The sequence below is a fragment of the Rhipicephalus microplus genome, chromosome 6 (assembly GCF_043290135.1).
Source record: "Rhipicephalus microplus isolate Deutch F79 chromosome 6, USDA_Rmic, whole genome shotgun sequence".
Taxonomy (NCBI): domain Eukaryota; kingdom Metazoa; phylum Arthropoda; class Arachnida; order Ixodida; family Ixodidae; genus Rhipicephalus; species Rhipicephalus microplus.
This window is the reverse complement of record NC_134705.1, coordinates 87,383,169-87,399,551: the sequence shown is the minus strand read 5'-3', so window position 1 is coordinate 87,399,551 and position 16,383 is coordinate 87,383,169. Positions and strand designations below refer to the sequence as shown.

The 16,383-nt window shown below is 49.5% G+C and overlaps 1 protein-coding gene across 1 annotated transcript in view; it reads left to right on the top strand.

The window, feature by feature from the left end:
* LOC119168558 (uncharacterized) overlaps positions 1-5,463 on the top strand; it is a 36,101-nt gene extending 30,638 nt beyond the window's left edge. The window contains exons 9-10 of the mRNA XM_075867741.1: positions 707-826; positions 5,117-5,463. Coding sequence (XP_075723856.1) covers positions 707-826; positions 5,117-5,263 — 267 coding nt within the window. The 3' untranslated portion in view covers positions 5,264-5,463. The remainder of the gene's footprint in view (positions 1-706; positions 827-5,116) is intronic.
* Positions 5,464-16,383: the final 10,920 nt, after the last annotated feature.

The window sequence follows — 16,383 nt, the reverse complement described above, 5'->3', positions numbered from 1 at the left end:
AGATAACTTCTTTTCTGGGCCACTTTTTACACTATACACTGCTGTGCTTTATTTCTTTCCTCGTCACCTCCAGTTACCTTTTTGCTCCTTGCTATAGCCATACTATACACGGCTATGCCACACTCCCTCTCGTCACTGCCATCCTCCCTGTTCCCACTTCTATTTTCTGCCCCCTTTACTGTCATGTAAACAGCTTTCCTACGCTTTACCACTTCTTCTTACTCTCAGATATTATTATTTACCCTCACTTCCCTTTCCCGCCTTTCCTTCACATTTAACTACTCACAGCTATGCATTGCTCTCCTCTCCTTCCCTCCTACTTACTATCCTTCTCTTCTCTCCTCCTCGTCCTCGCTTTCCTTTTACACTCCCTTGCTTGTGGTGTCATTGTGATGTCGCATAAAAGGACATCACGCGATGACGTCTCTCGCGAAACCGTATATGTGCTGCTCACGGAGGCCATGTAAAACCAGGTGAGGGGCAGAAAGCTTTCAATGCTTCGAATCCTCAAGGCAGCGCGAAGCCGTGCTGAAAGATTCCTGGGGGAGAAGGGTGGCATACATCGAATAGTGAAAAAATAAAATCGGTCATAGCTTATGAGAAGTTTACTAACATAGTGCCACTCAGACCCTTAAATCTTATTAGGGTTGCTTTTCGTTTTTCATTGTCAAAAAAGGAGGACTTATTTCGAGTGCTGCACCCGCAGGATTGCATAGGAGGTCTATTCGACATCGATGTGCTACCTGGTGGCATGAAGTTCGGGTCACCCTTCGTTGGACCCAACATGGTCATCACTTGGGAGGATGAAGAGTCGCTGAAATATAAAGTAAGCTTTGTATGACCCACCATACGGATTTTCGTTTCAGTCATGTTCTCTACCGATGGGCCACCGTGAAGCTTTTTAACCATCCAAAGTCGCACGCGTCATCTAGAGGGCTGGTCTCGCAAGGCCACTGAAAATTCAGGAGCGGAAGCCCTCCAAATGTCTAACGCACAAATGTGAAATAAGATCAGTCACGTAGCATTCTAGGCGAGCTCGTTCAAAGTAACAGGAAGAAGAAACCAGCGAAACGCCTCACCAAAAGCTTGTTCTGTGTGGTTGTTCTTTTTCACTGTCTTCGTGTTGTTCGTCGCTGCTTTCTTCTTCCTGTTACATTGAAATAAGCATTTGCCCCCCCCCCCCCCCCCGCCATCGTCAATCCGCCATCAAGCTCAGAAGCGTGCTCTTTGCGGGTGGTGCCCGCTTAGAGATAAAGTGGTGTCGATCTGCTCATACAAAATGCTCCGTTAATTTTAAACTAAACTATTATTCATCCCTGCAAAGTTAGCCCATCTGAATGAACTCCCTAGCACACATTAAACAGTGCATGTCCCAAAGGTATCGCTTTGTCAAACTTGTGGGCATGCGATGGAAACATTCCTGTTTAATTTTGAAGTTTTGTGGTGCCTCTGTGCAGACCGTGCCTGCCGTTTTTACGGTAATTCAGCTTCACTTTCACAAAATATGATTTTCACTCCAGCAACTAGCCATTATCTTATAACCTAGTTCGTCTGTACAGAAGCCGCTAATGACGAGTATTGCTCGTCCAATCTGATGTGAGTGCCTAGCAGCGTCAAAGACGAGATACACGGCTGACAAATCGCGTTTAGCTCTGTTTACGTAAATTGGCAGCAGCAAGCACAGGACCAGGTTAACAGGCGGAACATGGGAGAGGCCTTTGTCCTGCAGTGGACGTAGTCAGGCTGATGATGATGAGGTCGAATTAGCCGGAGCCTATGTCTGAGGCCACGGCGAAGTGCTTCTACAGAGGCTGGTGGGAGCTAAGTAAAATTTTAAGGAGTTAGTATTAGCCTCAATAAATCAAGAGACAAATGCCCAAATTATTGTTTTTGCCGTGTTATTGGCAAAAACACCACCTGTGCACAGATAACCAGCCTTTTATGAAAGCTTGTGCATCAGATCTTCTTCCACACCTTACCTATAAAGGGGCCCTCTGACCCATTTTAGACAACTTTATTTAGAACCGGAACGTGTGCAGTAATGAATGTCGAGACGAATGCCACAAAAATGATGCAAATTGGTGCACTAAAAGGGGAGCTATCGGTCCTCAAAGTTCAGAACTCGAGCAGACCGACGATGAGAAACGTTCACTTTCGCATTTTACTCGCTTACTGACGTGAAAGACAACTTCCAATCACTGCGCGTGTCTCATAAAGACATACCGGTCCAAAAATGATCTCTCATGGTGGCTTGCCCACAGTACCTCGCTACCATTCTTTTTGGCGGCGTCGTTAGCATGCTTACGATGAACCACGTGCGTCGGGCGGGAACCCTTCTCGGCTGGCATGCAAGACGTGCTAGTCTGGGGCTCCGCTTGCGATGAATAGCCGCAAGGGACGGGAACGGGTTCCTCGGGGGCGCAGTTAGAAGGTGCTCGGCTCGCATACCCTCGAGCTACCCTATCCTTTTCCTGGATTTCCTCCAGTCACACGTGACCCGGTGTCCATATAATCGGATACGAAATCCGGAATGTGTGTGTGAGATGCTCGCCAGCGTCCGTAGCGCTCGTGATAACATTGAGGGCGCGTTTGTTTACGCGCCCTTGTAGGTAGTTCCGGCAAGCCGCTTGAGAGTCCATCAGAACTGTAAGCGACCGTCGTTGTTTGGACGCACAAGAACACTACGTACTTCGTTGATGCCGCCAATTACAACCGTGCGAACCACAAGGCAGTAACCACGCTCGTGGACCACACACTCGCAGAATGTACCATCGTCTACGTGTGGTGTCACATCACCTAGGCTGAAGAAACTGCCATCGCTCTCGCCCTCGGGTTTCAGGTGGTGGGCTCGGGTCGACCTGGGCTTGGAATTTGCTAAGTTTTTAAGATTGTTCCGCATACGCTGTGCATACGCATATGTTCCATATATTGTACTTCAAAAAACATTTTTACGTGGGGCAACCTATGCCGAGAGAGAGAGAGCACTTTGAATTGTGCAAGTATTAGCACTTTCCCTGAAAGGTAGCTCTCGCCGAGTGGTTCCCCGCCCTCAGATTCCTTTGACCATGTCCGCCATCTCTCCTCTTTCTTGCCTGGTGTGCGGCAAGTTCTCCGTCTTCTACAGGGTGCTCCACGTAGCCAGAGCTTTAAAATATGCCGGAACACGCATTAACGACGCGATCAAATGCATGTTGCTCACCGTTGGTGGGAGTTAGTGAGACTATTTTTGTGTTCCTAAATCTTGTTTAATTACATCTGTCCAATTAACAACTCTTCAAGAAACGGAGATAGATGAAAAAATGTCAATGAGAAAGTTGTAGATTGGTTTGGAAAACTTCCGACTAAACATTTGTGAACTTTATATCTGTTAGGTATTAGTGTTTTTCTGCTAAATACAAATGCTCGCGAAATACAAAAAATACCACGTGACAAACCCGCTCGTTTGCCAGTGCGCACAATGTGCTCCCTAACGTGCCGTGTGCAAACGACCATAACATTTGCCCCAATGTGCTGTTTAGGCAGGGCCGCAATGATGGTGGTGGCTTTACGATCAACAAGTTTTGCTTTCGGCCACAACAACAATAGCCACCGTGACTGCTTATCGCTGTCATGAACCGGTGCGAGGGAAGCGTGTCGTTCGTACGCGGAACGTCAGGGAGCACTAAAATCATCGTGCGCACTGACGCGCGAGCGGGTTTGTCACGTGGTATTTTTCGCATTTCTCGGGCATTTGCAATTAACAGAGAAAGACTAATACGTAACAGATATAAAGTTCAAAACTATCTCTTTGGACGTTTTGCAAACCGATCTAGAACTTTCTCATTAAATTTTTTATCTATCTTCGTTTCTGGAAAAGTTAGTTAATTAAACAGATCTAATTAAACAATATTTGAAAACACAAAAAAGTCTGACTAACTCCAAGCAACGGTGAGGCACATGCATTTGGTCACTTGGTAACTACGTGTTCTGGCATATTTTTAAACTCTGGCTAAAATTACGTGGGACACACTGTATATCTTTCTCTTTCTACTATTCTTTTTTATTCCCTTCCCCCATCTCCTACAAGGAGCTTAACCGTGTCGCCTTAACCGTGAGCTTAACAACGCAGACAGAAATTAGCTTTTTCTTTTTCCTTTCCTTCAAGAACTACTTTTTGGACACTTTACTTTGTAAACCTCGATTAGTAATCGTGTTTATATTCAGCACATATGCGACAAAGTTGTAATGAAATATAGGCTACAAACGAAAATTCAATTTTTAGTCAAACTGCCATGTCAATGGCCAGAAAGGAAGTTCTAGGGAAAGGGGGCGGTGATTTTGATGCTGTGCCGGGTACCGCATAGTAGTGCCACGCGGACGGCAAAATAGTGCCCCATGGGCCGCAAAATAGTGCTACACGGGTGGCATAGTTGTGTCACGTGGGCCGCATAATACTGCTCATCGTGCCGCAAATAACCACCACGCGGGCCGCGTAATAGTACCATGCGGGCCGCATATTAGTGACATGCGGGCCGCATATTAGTGTCGCGCGGACTTCAAAATAGTGTCACGCGGGCCACAAACTATTGCCACTCAGGCCGCGAATAGTGCCACGTTGGATGAAATATAGTGCCACGCGGGCCGCATAATAGTGCCACGTGGGTCACAAAATTGTGCCACGCGGGCCGCATAATTGTGATACATGGGGCGCATACCGGCGCTAGTCGGGCCACATAATAGCGCCGTGCGGTCTTCGAAAGAGTGCCACTCAGGCCGCAAAATATAGTGCCACGCGGGCCGCATATAAATACCACGTGGGCCACGTAATAGTACCACGCCGGCCGCAAAATAGAAGTACTTGTTGCTGGGCTAGTTGGTTCGTCATACTGAGGGAAACTTCGAGATGCCTAAACCACCACAGGAAGAAATACACACAAAGAAAGAGCGTCAATGCTGTTTCTTTGTGTGTATTTATGCTACGTGGGCCAAAATATAGTGCCAGGTGAATAGCAAAATAGTGCCACGTGGGCCGCATAATAATATCACGCGGGCCACAAAACAGTGCCACGCGGGCCGCTGGTTGCCGACACCTATAATATAAAACAACCGGTACTGCTCTCACCTTCGTTTTGTGCAGTTCGGCGGCCTCAAGAACTCCACCAACCTTCGCGAGGGCTTGTCGTGGCTCCTTTACGACGTTAACTTCGGGGACTTCACCAAGAACTGCATGGACGCTCCTTTCACAGCGGTCGAGAACGTCAAGAAGTATGCGAAGCTTCGGTGATCATAAAGAGAAGGGCTCGCGGTAGCCCACCGTGTCGGTTATAGTTTTCGGGGGTGTAGACGGTGCCCATATTCTCGCTTGTGAGCAATACAAACTACACGAGCTTTAAAACGAGTCTATGTTTATGTTGTGACGTGTGCCATATAGATAGAGACATATTGCTTAACTTTGCACAGCGAACGATCAGCTGGCGCGTCACTGTCGTTTCTTCACGTGCACAGATTTTCGCTGATAAACTCTCTATAAATCCCTCGAACGTGTTTGTCTTAATCTGAATCTTGAACTTGTATACAACAACAGTCGGGTGCAGCTCAACAGCGGACAAATATGAGCATGCACCAATGGACGCGCACTCAAGGCTGACGTCGACGTCATGGGCCATGTGGCTGGTGACCATGTCGTCCTATGCTCAGGCATCTTCCCATCTGTCTGACGTCCATTCATAATAACTGTTTGGGTTTAACGTCCGAAAACCAAGTAGTATGCCGTGTAAGTGCCCACCACCTGCAGGGGTTCTTTAACGTGCGCCTAAATTCAAGAACCTGGGTCCATGTACGCTCACCCAGAGGAAACGAAAAATATGTTAGACCACCCAGCTGCTGTACGGTAGAAACGTGACGACATAACAGCTTTAATTTCTTTTATCGCGCTGTCGCTTTAACAACGGTCACCAGTGTCTGCGTGGTTTTATGGGCGAAGCACCTGAAAGTCTCCGCATGTCGGTGTGCATCGTCGTCTGCTGCTGTTGTGACGTTCGATTTGCTTGAGCGCCAGAGATAGTTCGCTCTCTTTCGCCACCTCCTCTGCACCCGCCGCGTGGCGAGAGAGAGCGAATGGCGCGCGTTGACTATAGACGTTTTCACGAAGGCTCTCTGGGTGCCGCCATAGTCCTATGTGGTCTGTTTTTAACATGTGTGACCCCCAATGTCGGCTCTGATGTCGGATTTTGCATTCCCGTGCAACAGCCCAAGAAGGAAGGGATCTTCCCCTTTTTTAAAATGGTCTCTACAAACGCTCCCTGACCAGTGTGAGAAACAACGCGCTGCACAACCGTTCACCGGTCAATTTATTTACTTGTAACGTAGTACAGGCGGAAGACTCTCTTGTGCTTAATTGAAAAATAAAGATTCGCAGGGTGCATGTAAACTAAACGCAGACAACATCTTTCACCCCTCCCCAGGTTTCACGATAGTGCAGTTGAAGTTCCCTTCTTTGACATGCTTTATTTTATTTATATAAAGCTGATAAGCGATATAAAGCTGATGAGCAATAAACCAAGCGCAGTGTTTTTTATTTTATTTTACGGCGATCTAAATTATAAGCATTTTGCTAACTTTCGAGTTCCACTGTCGCTCCCACCAGAGAAAGGAAAGGTAAAGGGCGAGGAAGGAAGAAGGCTGGCCCCAGCGTCGCGGAGCGGAGAGGATTTGAGCGCATAAGAACGTAAAGGCTTGACCGCACGCACCCGTTGCTGTGTGTCAGTGCACGTGGCTTTTATGACTGGGTCCGCGTCCTCTTCCTATGAAGATGGACGTCGCGCGGCTACGCGAAGCGACGCAGAGAGTTTCTCACAAACTTACCTAGAGGAAAATCTGGCACTAGTTACCTGCTGGATGTAAGGCAATGACGGGATATGCGAGCTTCGAACTTGACTCGGATTTGAATACCTCGAAGACGCGTCTGGCTTCACGTTAAAATGCTTGAATTTTTAACTAAAAGAGCACGTTAGGCTATATATATATAGCCTAATATTAGGCTATATATATAATATATAGCCTATATATATAATATATTATATAATAATAATCTTACAGGAAAACGTATATTTACAGATATGTACAACGATTACACGCGATGACAATGCCTGGCGCACTGGCGGGCTGGAACCAGTCTCTATCCACTTCGTAGTCTTTTCTTTCAGCCAGGGACCCTCTACCGCTTTATGCCCCAATCCCACTACTGCCTTGTGGCACTACCCCGCGGCGTTAAAGCGCCGACCCGGCGCTTGTCACGAAAGGGGAGTGTTAGGTGACACATAAGGCTTCAGTCTCACGACGTGCACAACAGTGGATGGTGGTGGCATTGAGTGCGCTTCGTCGACGACTCGCTGTATCTCGTAGGTGAGGTTGGTGATCTTGCGCAGGACTTTGCATGGTCCGTCATAGCGAAATAAAAGTTTTTCTGAGAGGCAGATGTGACGACATGGGGTCCACAAGAGTACGAGAGAACCTGGTGCATACGAAACTTCGCGGTGGTGACGAACGTATCGATCTTTCTGAGAGGCTTGAGAAAGCATGAGTCGTTCTCGGGCAATCTGTCGTGCTGCGGCGGCTCGCTCTATGGCATCGCGGACGTATGTGACAGGGGAGCTTGAACCAGCGGGAAGGAGTGTATCAAGAGGCAGAGAGGGTTCCCGTCCATAAAGAAGGTAGAACGCGGAATAGCCTGCGGTGTCATGTCTGGAGGAGTTGTAAGCGAAGGTGACGTAGGGTAACGTTGCGTCTCAGTCACGGTGGTCTGGAGAAACATACATTGACGACATGTCCGTGATAGTGCGATTCAGGCGCTTTGTAAGTCCATTAGTTTGTGGATGGTATGCCGTTGTGAACTTGTGGTTCGTGGAACAGGAACGTACGATATCCTGGACGACGCGAGATAAAAAGTATCGGCCTTGATCAGTAACGAGCTGTCGAGGAGCGCCGTGATGCAATATGATGTCATGTAGCAGAAAGTCGGCGACATCGGTAGCGCAGCTGGTTGGAAGAGCACGGGTGATCGCGTAACGTGTCGCGTAGTCGGTCGCCACGGCAACCCATTTGTTCCCGGATGCAGAAGTGGGAATTGGCCCGAGAAGGTCGAGCCCTACGCGGTAGAATGGTTCAGCAGGGATCTCCACAGGGTTAAGAAGGCCAGCTGGAAGCGATGTTGGTCGTTTTCGACGTTGACAAAGGTCGCAGCTGGCGACATACTTTTGCACAGAGCGATATAGGCGTGGCCAGAAAAAACGGCGCCGGACGCGATCATAAGTGCGGGTGACTCCCAGGTGACCAGCGGCAGGTTCATCGTGAAGCTGTCGGAGAACATCTACACGCAGATGGGAAGGCATGACGAGAAGACGGTCAGGACCATTAGGGCGCATGTTGTGGCGGTAGAGAACTCCTTCATGAAGGAAATACAAGTTCAGGGAAGTGGGTGGAGTAGCGGAACTCAGGCTTTCTATGATGGGAAGTAAATCCGGGTCGCGGCGTTGCTCAGAAGCGATATCAAGAAAGTCTGATATTGATAAGACGCAAGCCTCCGTAGCTCTCTCTGTGGCGTCTGGTGGATCCACTGGATACCGTGACAGGCAGTCGGCGTCTTGATGGAGGTGACCAGATTTATAGACGACCTAGAAGGTGTATTCTTGGAGGCGTAGAGACCAACGACCGAGACGTCCCGTGGGATCCTTTAGCGAGGAAAGCCAGCAGAGTGCATGATGATCAGTTACAACAGTAAAACTGCGGCCGAAGAGGTACGGGCGAAATTTAGCGACAGCCCAAACAAGAGCAAGACACTCTCTTTCGGTGATGGAATAGTTCCTCTCGGCAGGGGATAAAAGGCGGCTGGCGTAGGCGATGACACAGTCACGTCCATGCTGACGCTGAGCTAAAACAGCACCAATTCCGTGGCCACTCGCGTCCGTACGAACTTCTGTCGGGGCAGTCTGATCGAAGTGGGCTAATATTGGCGTAGTCGTGAGGGCTGCAATGAGCGCCGAAAATGCAGCACTCTGAGGCGAATTCCAAGTAAATGGGACATCTTTTTTAAGAAGCTCGGTGAGAGGCCGCGCAATATCGGCGAAATTTCGGATGAAGCGGCGGAAATATAGGAGCACAAACCAAGGAAGCTCCGGACATCCTTATGAGAAGAGGGCACGGGAAATTGAGTCAATGCGCGAATTTTGTCCGGATCGGGCTGTACCCCAGATGCGTTAACAAGGTGACCAAGTACAGTTATTTCGCGACGGCCGAAACGGCATTTGGAGGAGTTCAGCTGGAGACCAGCGTTGCGAAATACTTGGAGAATACTGGACAGTCGCTCTAGATGGCTTGCGAACGTCGGTGAAAAAACAATTATATCATCTAAGTAGCATAAGCAAGTGGACCATTTGAAGCCGCGCAGAAGGGAGTCCATCATGCGCTCAAAGGTGGCCGGCGCATTACAAAGCCCAAACGGCATTACTTTAAATTGGTATAACCCATCGGGGGTTACAAATGCTGTTTTTTCTCGGTCCCGTGGGTCAACAGCGATCTGCAAATAACCAGATCGAAGGTCAATGGACGAGAAAAACTTTGCGCCATGAAGGCAGTCAAGTGCGTCATCTATTCTTGGTAAAGGGTAAACGTCCTTCTTAGTGACCTTGTTGAGATGTCTATAGTCGACGCAAAACCGCCATGTGTTGTCCTTCTTCTTGACAAGCACGACCGGGGATGCCCACGGACTATATGAGTGTTCGACGACGCCTTTGGCGAGCATTTTCTTGACCTCTTTCTGGATGACAGAGCGTTCGGCAGCGGAGACGCGGTAAGGGCGGCGATGAATTGGGTTGGCATCGCCGGTGTTGATGTGATGGGTCACAACTGATGTCTGGCCTAAAGGGCGGTTGTCAAGATCGAATATGTCCGCATAGGATGTCAACAGACGGTGGAGGTCTTGTGCTTTGGAGGGCGAAAGATCTGGCGCTATCATTTTGGCAATGTCAATGCTTGACAGGTTGGGCGCAGTGAGCAAGTTGACGTGCGGAGTAGGTTGCTGAGCCGACAGTTCAGAAATATCACACTCTTGCAACGACGACATGACGCCTAGTTTAATACCAGCAGGCAGCACATGCGTGGAGAAACCAAAGTTCAAAAGAGACAGATGGGTCTGATTGTGGCATACTCTCACCACGGTGTGCGGGACAGCAATGGAGTGCTTTAGCACAACGTCGGTAATAGGTGAAACGACATATTCACCACCGCGCACAGGCGGATCACACACGAGCTGCACGTAAGTCGCGGCTTGCGGCGGAAGATGCAGGAACTCGGTGGCACAAAGGCGACTTTGAGCGTCATGTGCAACATGACGCTCAACATGACGCTTTGAGCGTCATGTGCGTCAAAAGGCAGTTCCAACTGAAGAAGACCCGTCGAGCAGTCGATAAGGGCGGAGTGCGCAGAGAGAAAGTCGAGGCCAAGAATCACGTCATGTGGGCACTGCTCAATCACGGTGAACAATACGACGGTCTGGCGCCCAGCAATACACACGCGAGAGGTACACATGCCGAGAACGGCAGATGTGCTCCCATCGGCAAGCATTACTGCACACTTAATAGGAGGCGTGATCACTTTTCGCAGTTTAATACAGAGAGCAGCGCTCATGACTGAAATTTGTGCACCAGTGTCTATGAGGGCTGTAACGGTAACGTCATCCACCAAAAGGTCCAAAATATTGCGGCGTGTAGGAATCGTCAACAGAGGATTTGCAGAATGGGTCGTTAATGCAGCGTCACCTCCGGGAGCTGCATGGTCTAGTTTCCCGAGGTTGAGGGCCCAGGTCGTGCAGGGGACCTGGATCGAGAAATCATCGGCGAGGGAGATCAGCGGCCTTGGGGTGATGGTGACCAGCTGAACCTTCGGCCCTGAACGTTAGTAGGAACAGGCTGTGGATCGTACAGAGTAGAAAAGCAGCGAGAACTGCCTTCAAAGCGACGCCATGTCCCAGTGTTCCAAGATGAATTGGATGACCAACGATTGCGACAGTAGCGTGCAATGTGGCCGGCGCGAGAGCAGTGAAAGCAGATCGGTCTATCATCCGACGTTCTCCATTCAGCAGGGTTCCGGTAGCGGGAAGGGTAGCGTGAAGGGTACACCGGAATCTGGTTACCAGAAGCCGAGCTCTCGGTGGTGCGAACGGCGCAAACAGGTGTGATGCCGAGATTTGCTATTTCTTGGCGAACGACGGCTTGGATGAGGGAGACGGTGGATGCGTTGTCTTCAGGACCGTTGCTTCGAGTTCACGACGAACGATTCGGGTGACATTTTCGGACGATGTAGCTTGCGTGAACTTGGGGCTGTCTTCACAGGTCGAAGTGGCTGCAGTATTAGGCAGACGCGCAAACTGGCGGGTTATGCGACGGTTCTTGGCGTGCTCGAAGCGCTGACACTCCTTCACAACCGCGTCGACGGTGGCGCAATCTTTAACGATCAACAAATTGAAAGCGTCATCGGCAATTCCCTTCAATATGTGAGCGATTTTGTCAGTTTCGCTCATGTTCTCGTTCACCTTTCGACAGAGGCCCAATACGTCCTGTATGTAGGATACATATGATTCTGTCGATGTCTGCACGCGACATTCCAGGTCTTTCCTCGCGGCCTGCTGTCGCCCAAATGGCCTCCTGAATAACTCGAGAAGCTTCAATTTGCAAACGTCCCAGCTGGTCAACTTCGACTCATGCGTCTCATACCAGGTGAGCGCCGTATCTCGCAAGTAAAATACAACGTTGGCCAGCATCAACGTAGGGTCCCACCTATAGTATTCGCTCACGCGCTCGTACAAAGCGACCCAATCTTCAACATTCACCTTGTCCTTGCCTGTGCCCGAGAAGGTTCTGGGGTCTCGTGGAGGCAGGAGAATCAGAGGAGGCAGCTGGTGCTGCTGGTGCTGGTGCTGGTGCTGCTGGTGCTGGTGCTGGTGCTGCTGCTGCTGCTGCAGCTGCGGCTGCTGTTGCTCTTGTGGGTGGGCCTGTTGAGCCATTGCAGGAAAATGAAGGTGGTGACCACTCCGAAGTTCCGTGTTGGTTTGCCGGAAAAGCCAGGTAGGCGTACCCAGCACCTCCACCAATAATCTTACAAGAAAACGTATATTTACAGATATGTACAACGATTACACGCGATGACAATGCCTGGCGCACTGGCGGGCTGGAACCAGTCTCTATCCACTTCGTAGTCTTTTCTTTCAGCCAGGGACCCTCTACCGCTTTATGCCCCAATCCCACTACTGCCTTGTGGCAATATGTATAGCCTAATATTAGGCTATATATTTTTTTCATTGCACATAACGTGTTTTATTTAACACTGAATCCTTCTACGTCGATGTACGATTTTACGAAGTGGCGTAAGAAGTGACCAACGGTCGCCGAACTTGGCTGGCAGACGACAAAGCGAGCGTTCCTTTTGTCACTTAATGTCGTCTGTTTCTCTTTTTCGCCGTTTGGTTGTACCGTCAAATTAAGAAGACTTTTATTTTAGTATATAGTACGCGTGAGTGAGATCCACTTATAAACGTTTCGAAGCTATGTTTGCGCAGTCGTATTCGCATACGAGCCAACGCCTCGCTCAACACCACCCAACACAAGCCTCGCAGAAACATATATCGTCATTTCCAGTGCTCCAACGCATAGAGTTTTCTAATATATACTAGAGGGAACTCTGGGGCTAGTGTCTATGGAAGCAGCAACGCAGGGTGCTTCAGCGAGCATGGGAATGATCGGTAGTACACATATTTGTCTAATCTTCCTATTTCTGGCCTGCTTCTGGCTGCGTCTGTGTTCGTGTGGGTTCGAGCTGTTTTCACACGAAACAATAACTGAAAATTTTAACCAATTGTGCTTCACCACCTTATTTTTTTAGCCTTGCCATTTCGAATCGGGTCACGAAGTTGAAAAGAGGTCACTCTTTCCTTAAAAACAGAACCAAGACCATCAATTAACAAAGCTGCAAATGGGATTCCCCACCCGCTATTGCGAAGACAAAGTAAATCACTGTACTACCCAAAACCATCAATTAACGAAGCCGCAAGGGCGATTCGCCGCCCGCAATTACTAAGATAAGGCAAATCGGTGTACTACCCATCATTCCCATGAACGTTGACAGATCGCAGTGCCAGAGTCCCCTCAAGTCAATTTTAGGAAGCTCTACGCTTCGGGGCCTCTTGATAAATTCGCATAGGTACTCGTGCCACACTATCTTTTAGTCATGACTGTGAGAAACTCTATGAAGCGACGTGCCTGGGAGAGGGCGCAGCGCCGCGTCATAAAAACCATGCGATGACGCGCTGCAGCGCCTACGTTTGGTCGGGCCTCAACGTTATCACGATCATTATTTGTGTGCACCGATCTCCGCTGCGAAAAAACTCCAGATTCTCCAGTGAGCTGCCCACTTATTTCCTTCTCTCCACTGCTGACCCGCTGGATCACGGGATGAATTCTGGCCGCGGCGGCCGCGATCTCGATAAAGGCGAAGATGTTACCAGGTGGTTGAAATTTCCAGAGCTGCCCACTACAGCGTCCCTCATAGTATATAGTGCTTAAGGGACGTTAAATAAATCCCGCTAATTATTGCGATAGCAACTATATTGACACACTCGGCTGGATACTAACGTTGGACTTCCGCGTCGATAACGCGAGGCGTTAACCACGGAGTTACCGAGGGGTACCACCTTCAACGTTCAAACGGCAAGCTATTTATATCTACCACTTAGTGGACATCTCGGGGGGGGGGGGGGGGACAATCGTGTTTTCAGCATTATCAGCAAGATGGCGCAATGAGGACGCGGTGGCTCTCATCTCTCACGCTCTTTAGCCAGCGCAGAGGAGGGGAGTGGACGATCTCTCTCGCGCGCCCTCATCTCCCGGCGGGAAGATAATACCTCTTGGCTAGCGCTGCGCTTGACTGGAACAATTCTGTTGTACTTACGGGGCGCACAAAGGTCACTGCAATTGTTTCACAGCCTCCGCTTGCAAAAACGACGCGCTTTTCAGACACAGTGAAGTAACAACTGAGACCAGCGAGGCGTTGCTGAGACGCTTATTCGCGTTAATCTGTACCTGAGAGAGAGAGAAACTAATTTATTCACAAAAGCATGAAGAAGGAGGGCGTGGGAAAAACCCCCTAGTCCGGGGTCCCTAGGACGACTCCAGCGACGAGTCGGGCCCGCTTTATCAGAGCTCGGAGGACCTCAGGAGGTCCATCGCGGAAGGTATCATCCCACAGCTCCTTGTTACGTAAAGGGTGGAGAAATCAGGTAAGGGAGGAAAGATGTTCGCAGTGCACTCGATCAAGACATGGAAGGTCGCGGGCGAGTTTCCACAGCTGGGGCAACGGTCTGCAGAGCACTGCGGGTAGAATTTATGAAGTGATACTAGATTGGGAAATGTTTTATTCTGTAGCTGGCGTAACGCTACTGCCTCCTCTCGCAAGAATGATGGTGGTGGGGTGCTCTGGGTGCGACGGACGTTCCTATAGTGACGAAGAATGTCGTTGTAAGCGGGAAGAGGATCCCCCTACTCCCACATGTTCGCCTCGCCTTGCCGGGCCACCTGGAGCGAAATTTCGCGGGTGACAGTGTGTGCTCGTTCATTGCCCGGCAGAGAGGCATGACCAGGAATCCAGAGTAAGTGGACGCGAAAAGTACCGTTTGACTCAGTTAGCGGAAATTGGTTGAGAATTTGGTGGGCCACTCTTGGCATGTGTCCCACGCATTGCAGCCGAGTACTGCAGGGAATCGGTGACATCTAACACTACCGAGGTGTAACCTTCACGAGTTCGGGCTGTGTCCGTGTAAAGAGTATGCTATTCCGGGATGTCTTCGAGCATACCGCTGATGTATCGTAAGCGAGATTTGCGCCGGCCCTTGTCATGCTGGGGGTGCATGTGACGTGGTAAGGGATGAACAGTTAGTATTTTCCGTATCGCAGGCGATAAGGGCGTGAGGCGAGTTTCAATCTCAAGTGGTGGGACGGGATATCCGAGGCGTGAGAGGAGATTGCGGCCAGTAGGGGTGAGTAGGAGGAGTTGGCACTGACTGACCCAATCTGCCTCGTGCAGCTCACTTAGCGTGTTGTGTGTCCCCAACTTAAGAAGAGGACGTGTGGAAGTGTAGTTCGGAACGCCGTGGGCCAGCTTTGTCACTTTGCGGATCATGGCGTCTATGCGTAGTTGTTGCGATTGGGTCAACCACTGGAAGGGCAAGTGATATGTCAGCCGGCTGATTACGCAGGCCTCCTCCAAGCGCAGCAGGTCTTCTTCAAGCCCTGAGCGCCGATTTGAAACCCGCCGGATCATGGGCAGTATTTGGTCAACTTGTCGAGATAAAAGGCCAACGGTGTAGTTAGCTTTGCCATCCGCTTGAACATGTAGTCCAAGGATGCGGGCACGAGGGACATGTAGTATGGGTATGTCGCCCACGGGCCCAATATTTAGGGGAAGAGGGCTACTGCTTTAGGAGCAATTTGCGATAAGCTCTGATGTTTAGTAGCACATTGCAAGCCTTCTTCTTTAGCGTACTCAACGACAGTATCCACTGCTTTCTGCTGTTGGTCCTGGATGGCTTCGTCAGAGCCCCGTGTCGACCAGACAGTGATGTAATCCGCATAAATAGCATAGGCGACATCGGGTATCTGGTAGAGCAAAGGGGGAAGCCCTGCCTGTGCGATATTAAAAAATGTAGGGGAGAAAACGAAGCCCTAAGGTGTCCCACGTCCTGTAATGTGGATTATACCAGCCCAATGCAGTCCCATTCCCACAGTGGCCGTACGATCCCGAATAAATGAGCGGATGTAGTTATAGATTCGAGTTCCGCAATGCGACTCGGCTACATTGCGAAGGATAAGGTTGTGTTCAACATGATCAGAGGACCCCTTCAAATCTAAAGCAATGAGTGCTCTCATTTGGGCGCGAGAATGATGCCCTAGGACTTCATCCCGTAGCTGTAACAGTACATCTTTGACCGATAGATGAGCTCGGTATCCTAAATGAGAATGCGCAATGAAGGATTGCTGTTCTAAGAAGGGCTACAGACGTCGTAGGAGTACATGCTCTATCGGCTTGCCAATGCAACAGGTTAGGGATATGGGGCTTAGGTTTTGAGCTGTACGTTTTGTGCGTCATTTGTGGGTGAGAAACACGTGGTACGTTTCGATCTGCTTGCCATTCTGTGCGTAACCTTTCAATATGTTGCTATCGCGTTCATTGCTTCGCCTTTTTGGCAAAGCTATGGCTTTTTCATGTAATGTTCTCATTAATAGTATTACCTCCTTTCCCACTTGTTTTGATCTCACATTCAGTGTATTGGAAGGTGAAAAAAAATGGCATTAAAGTCTC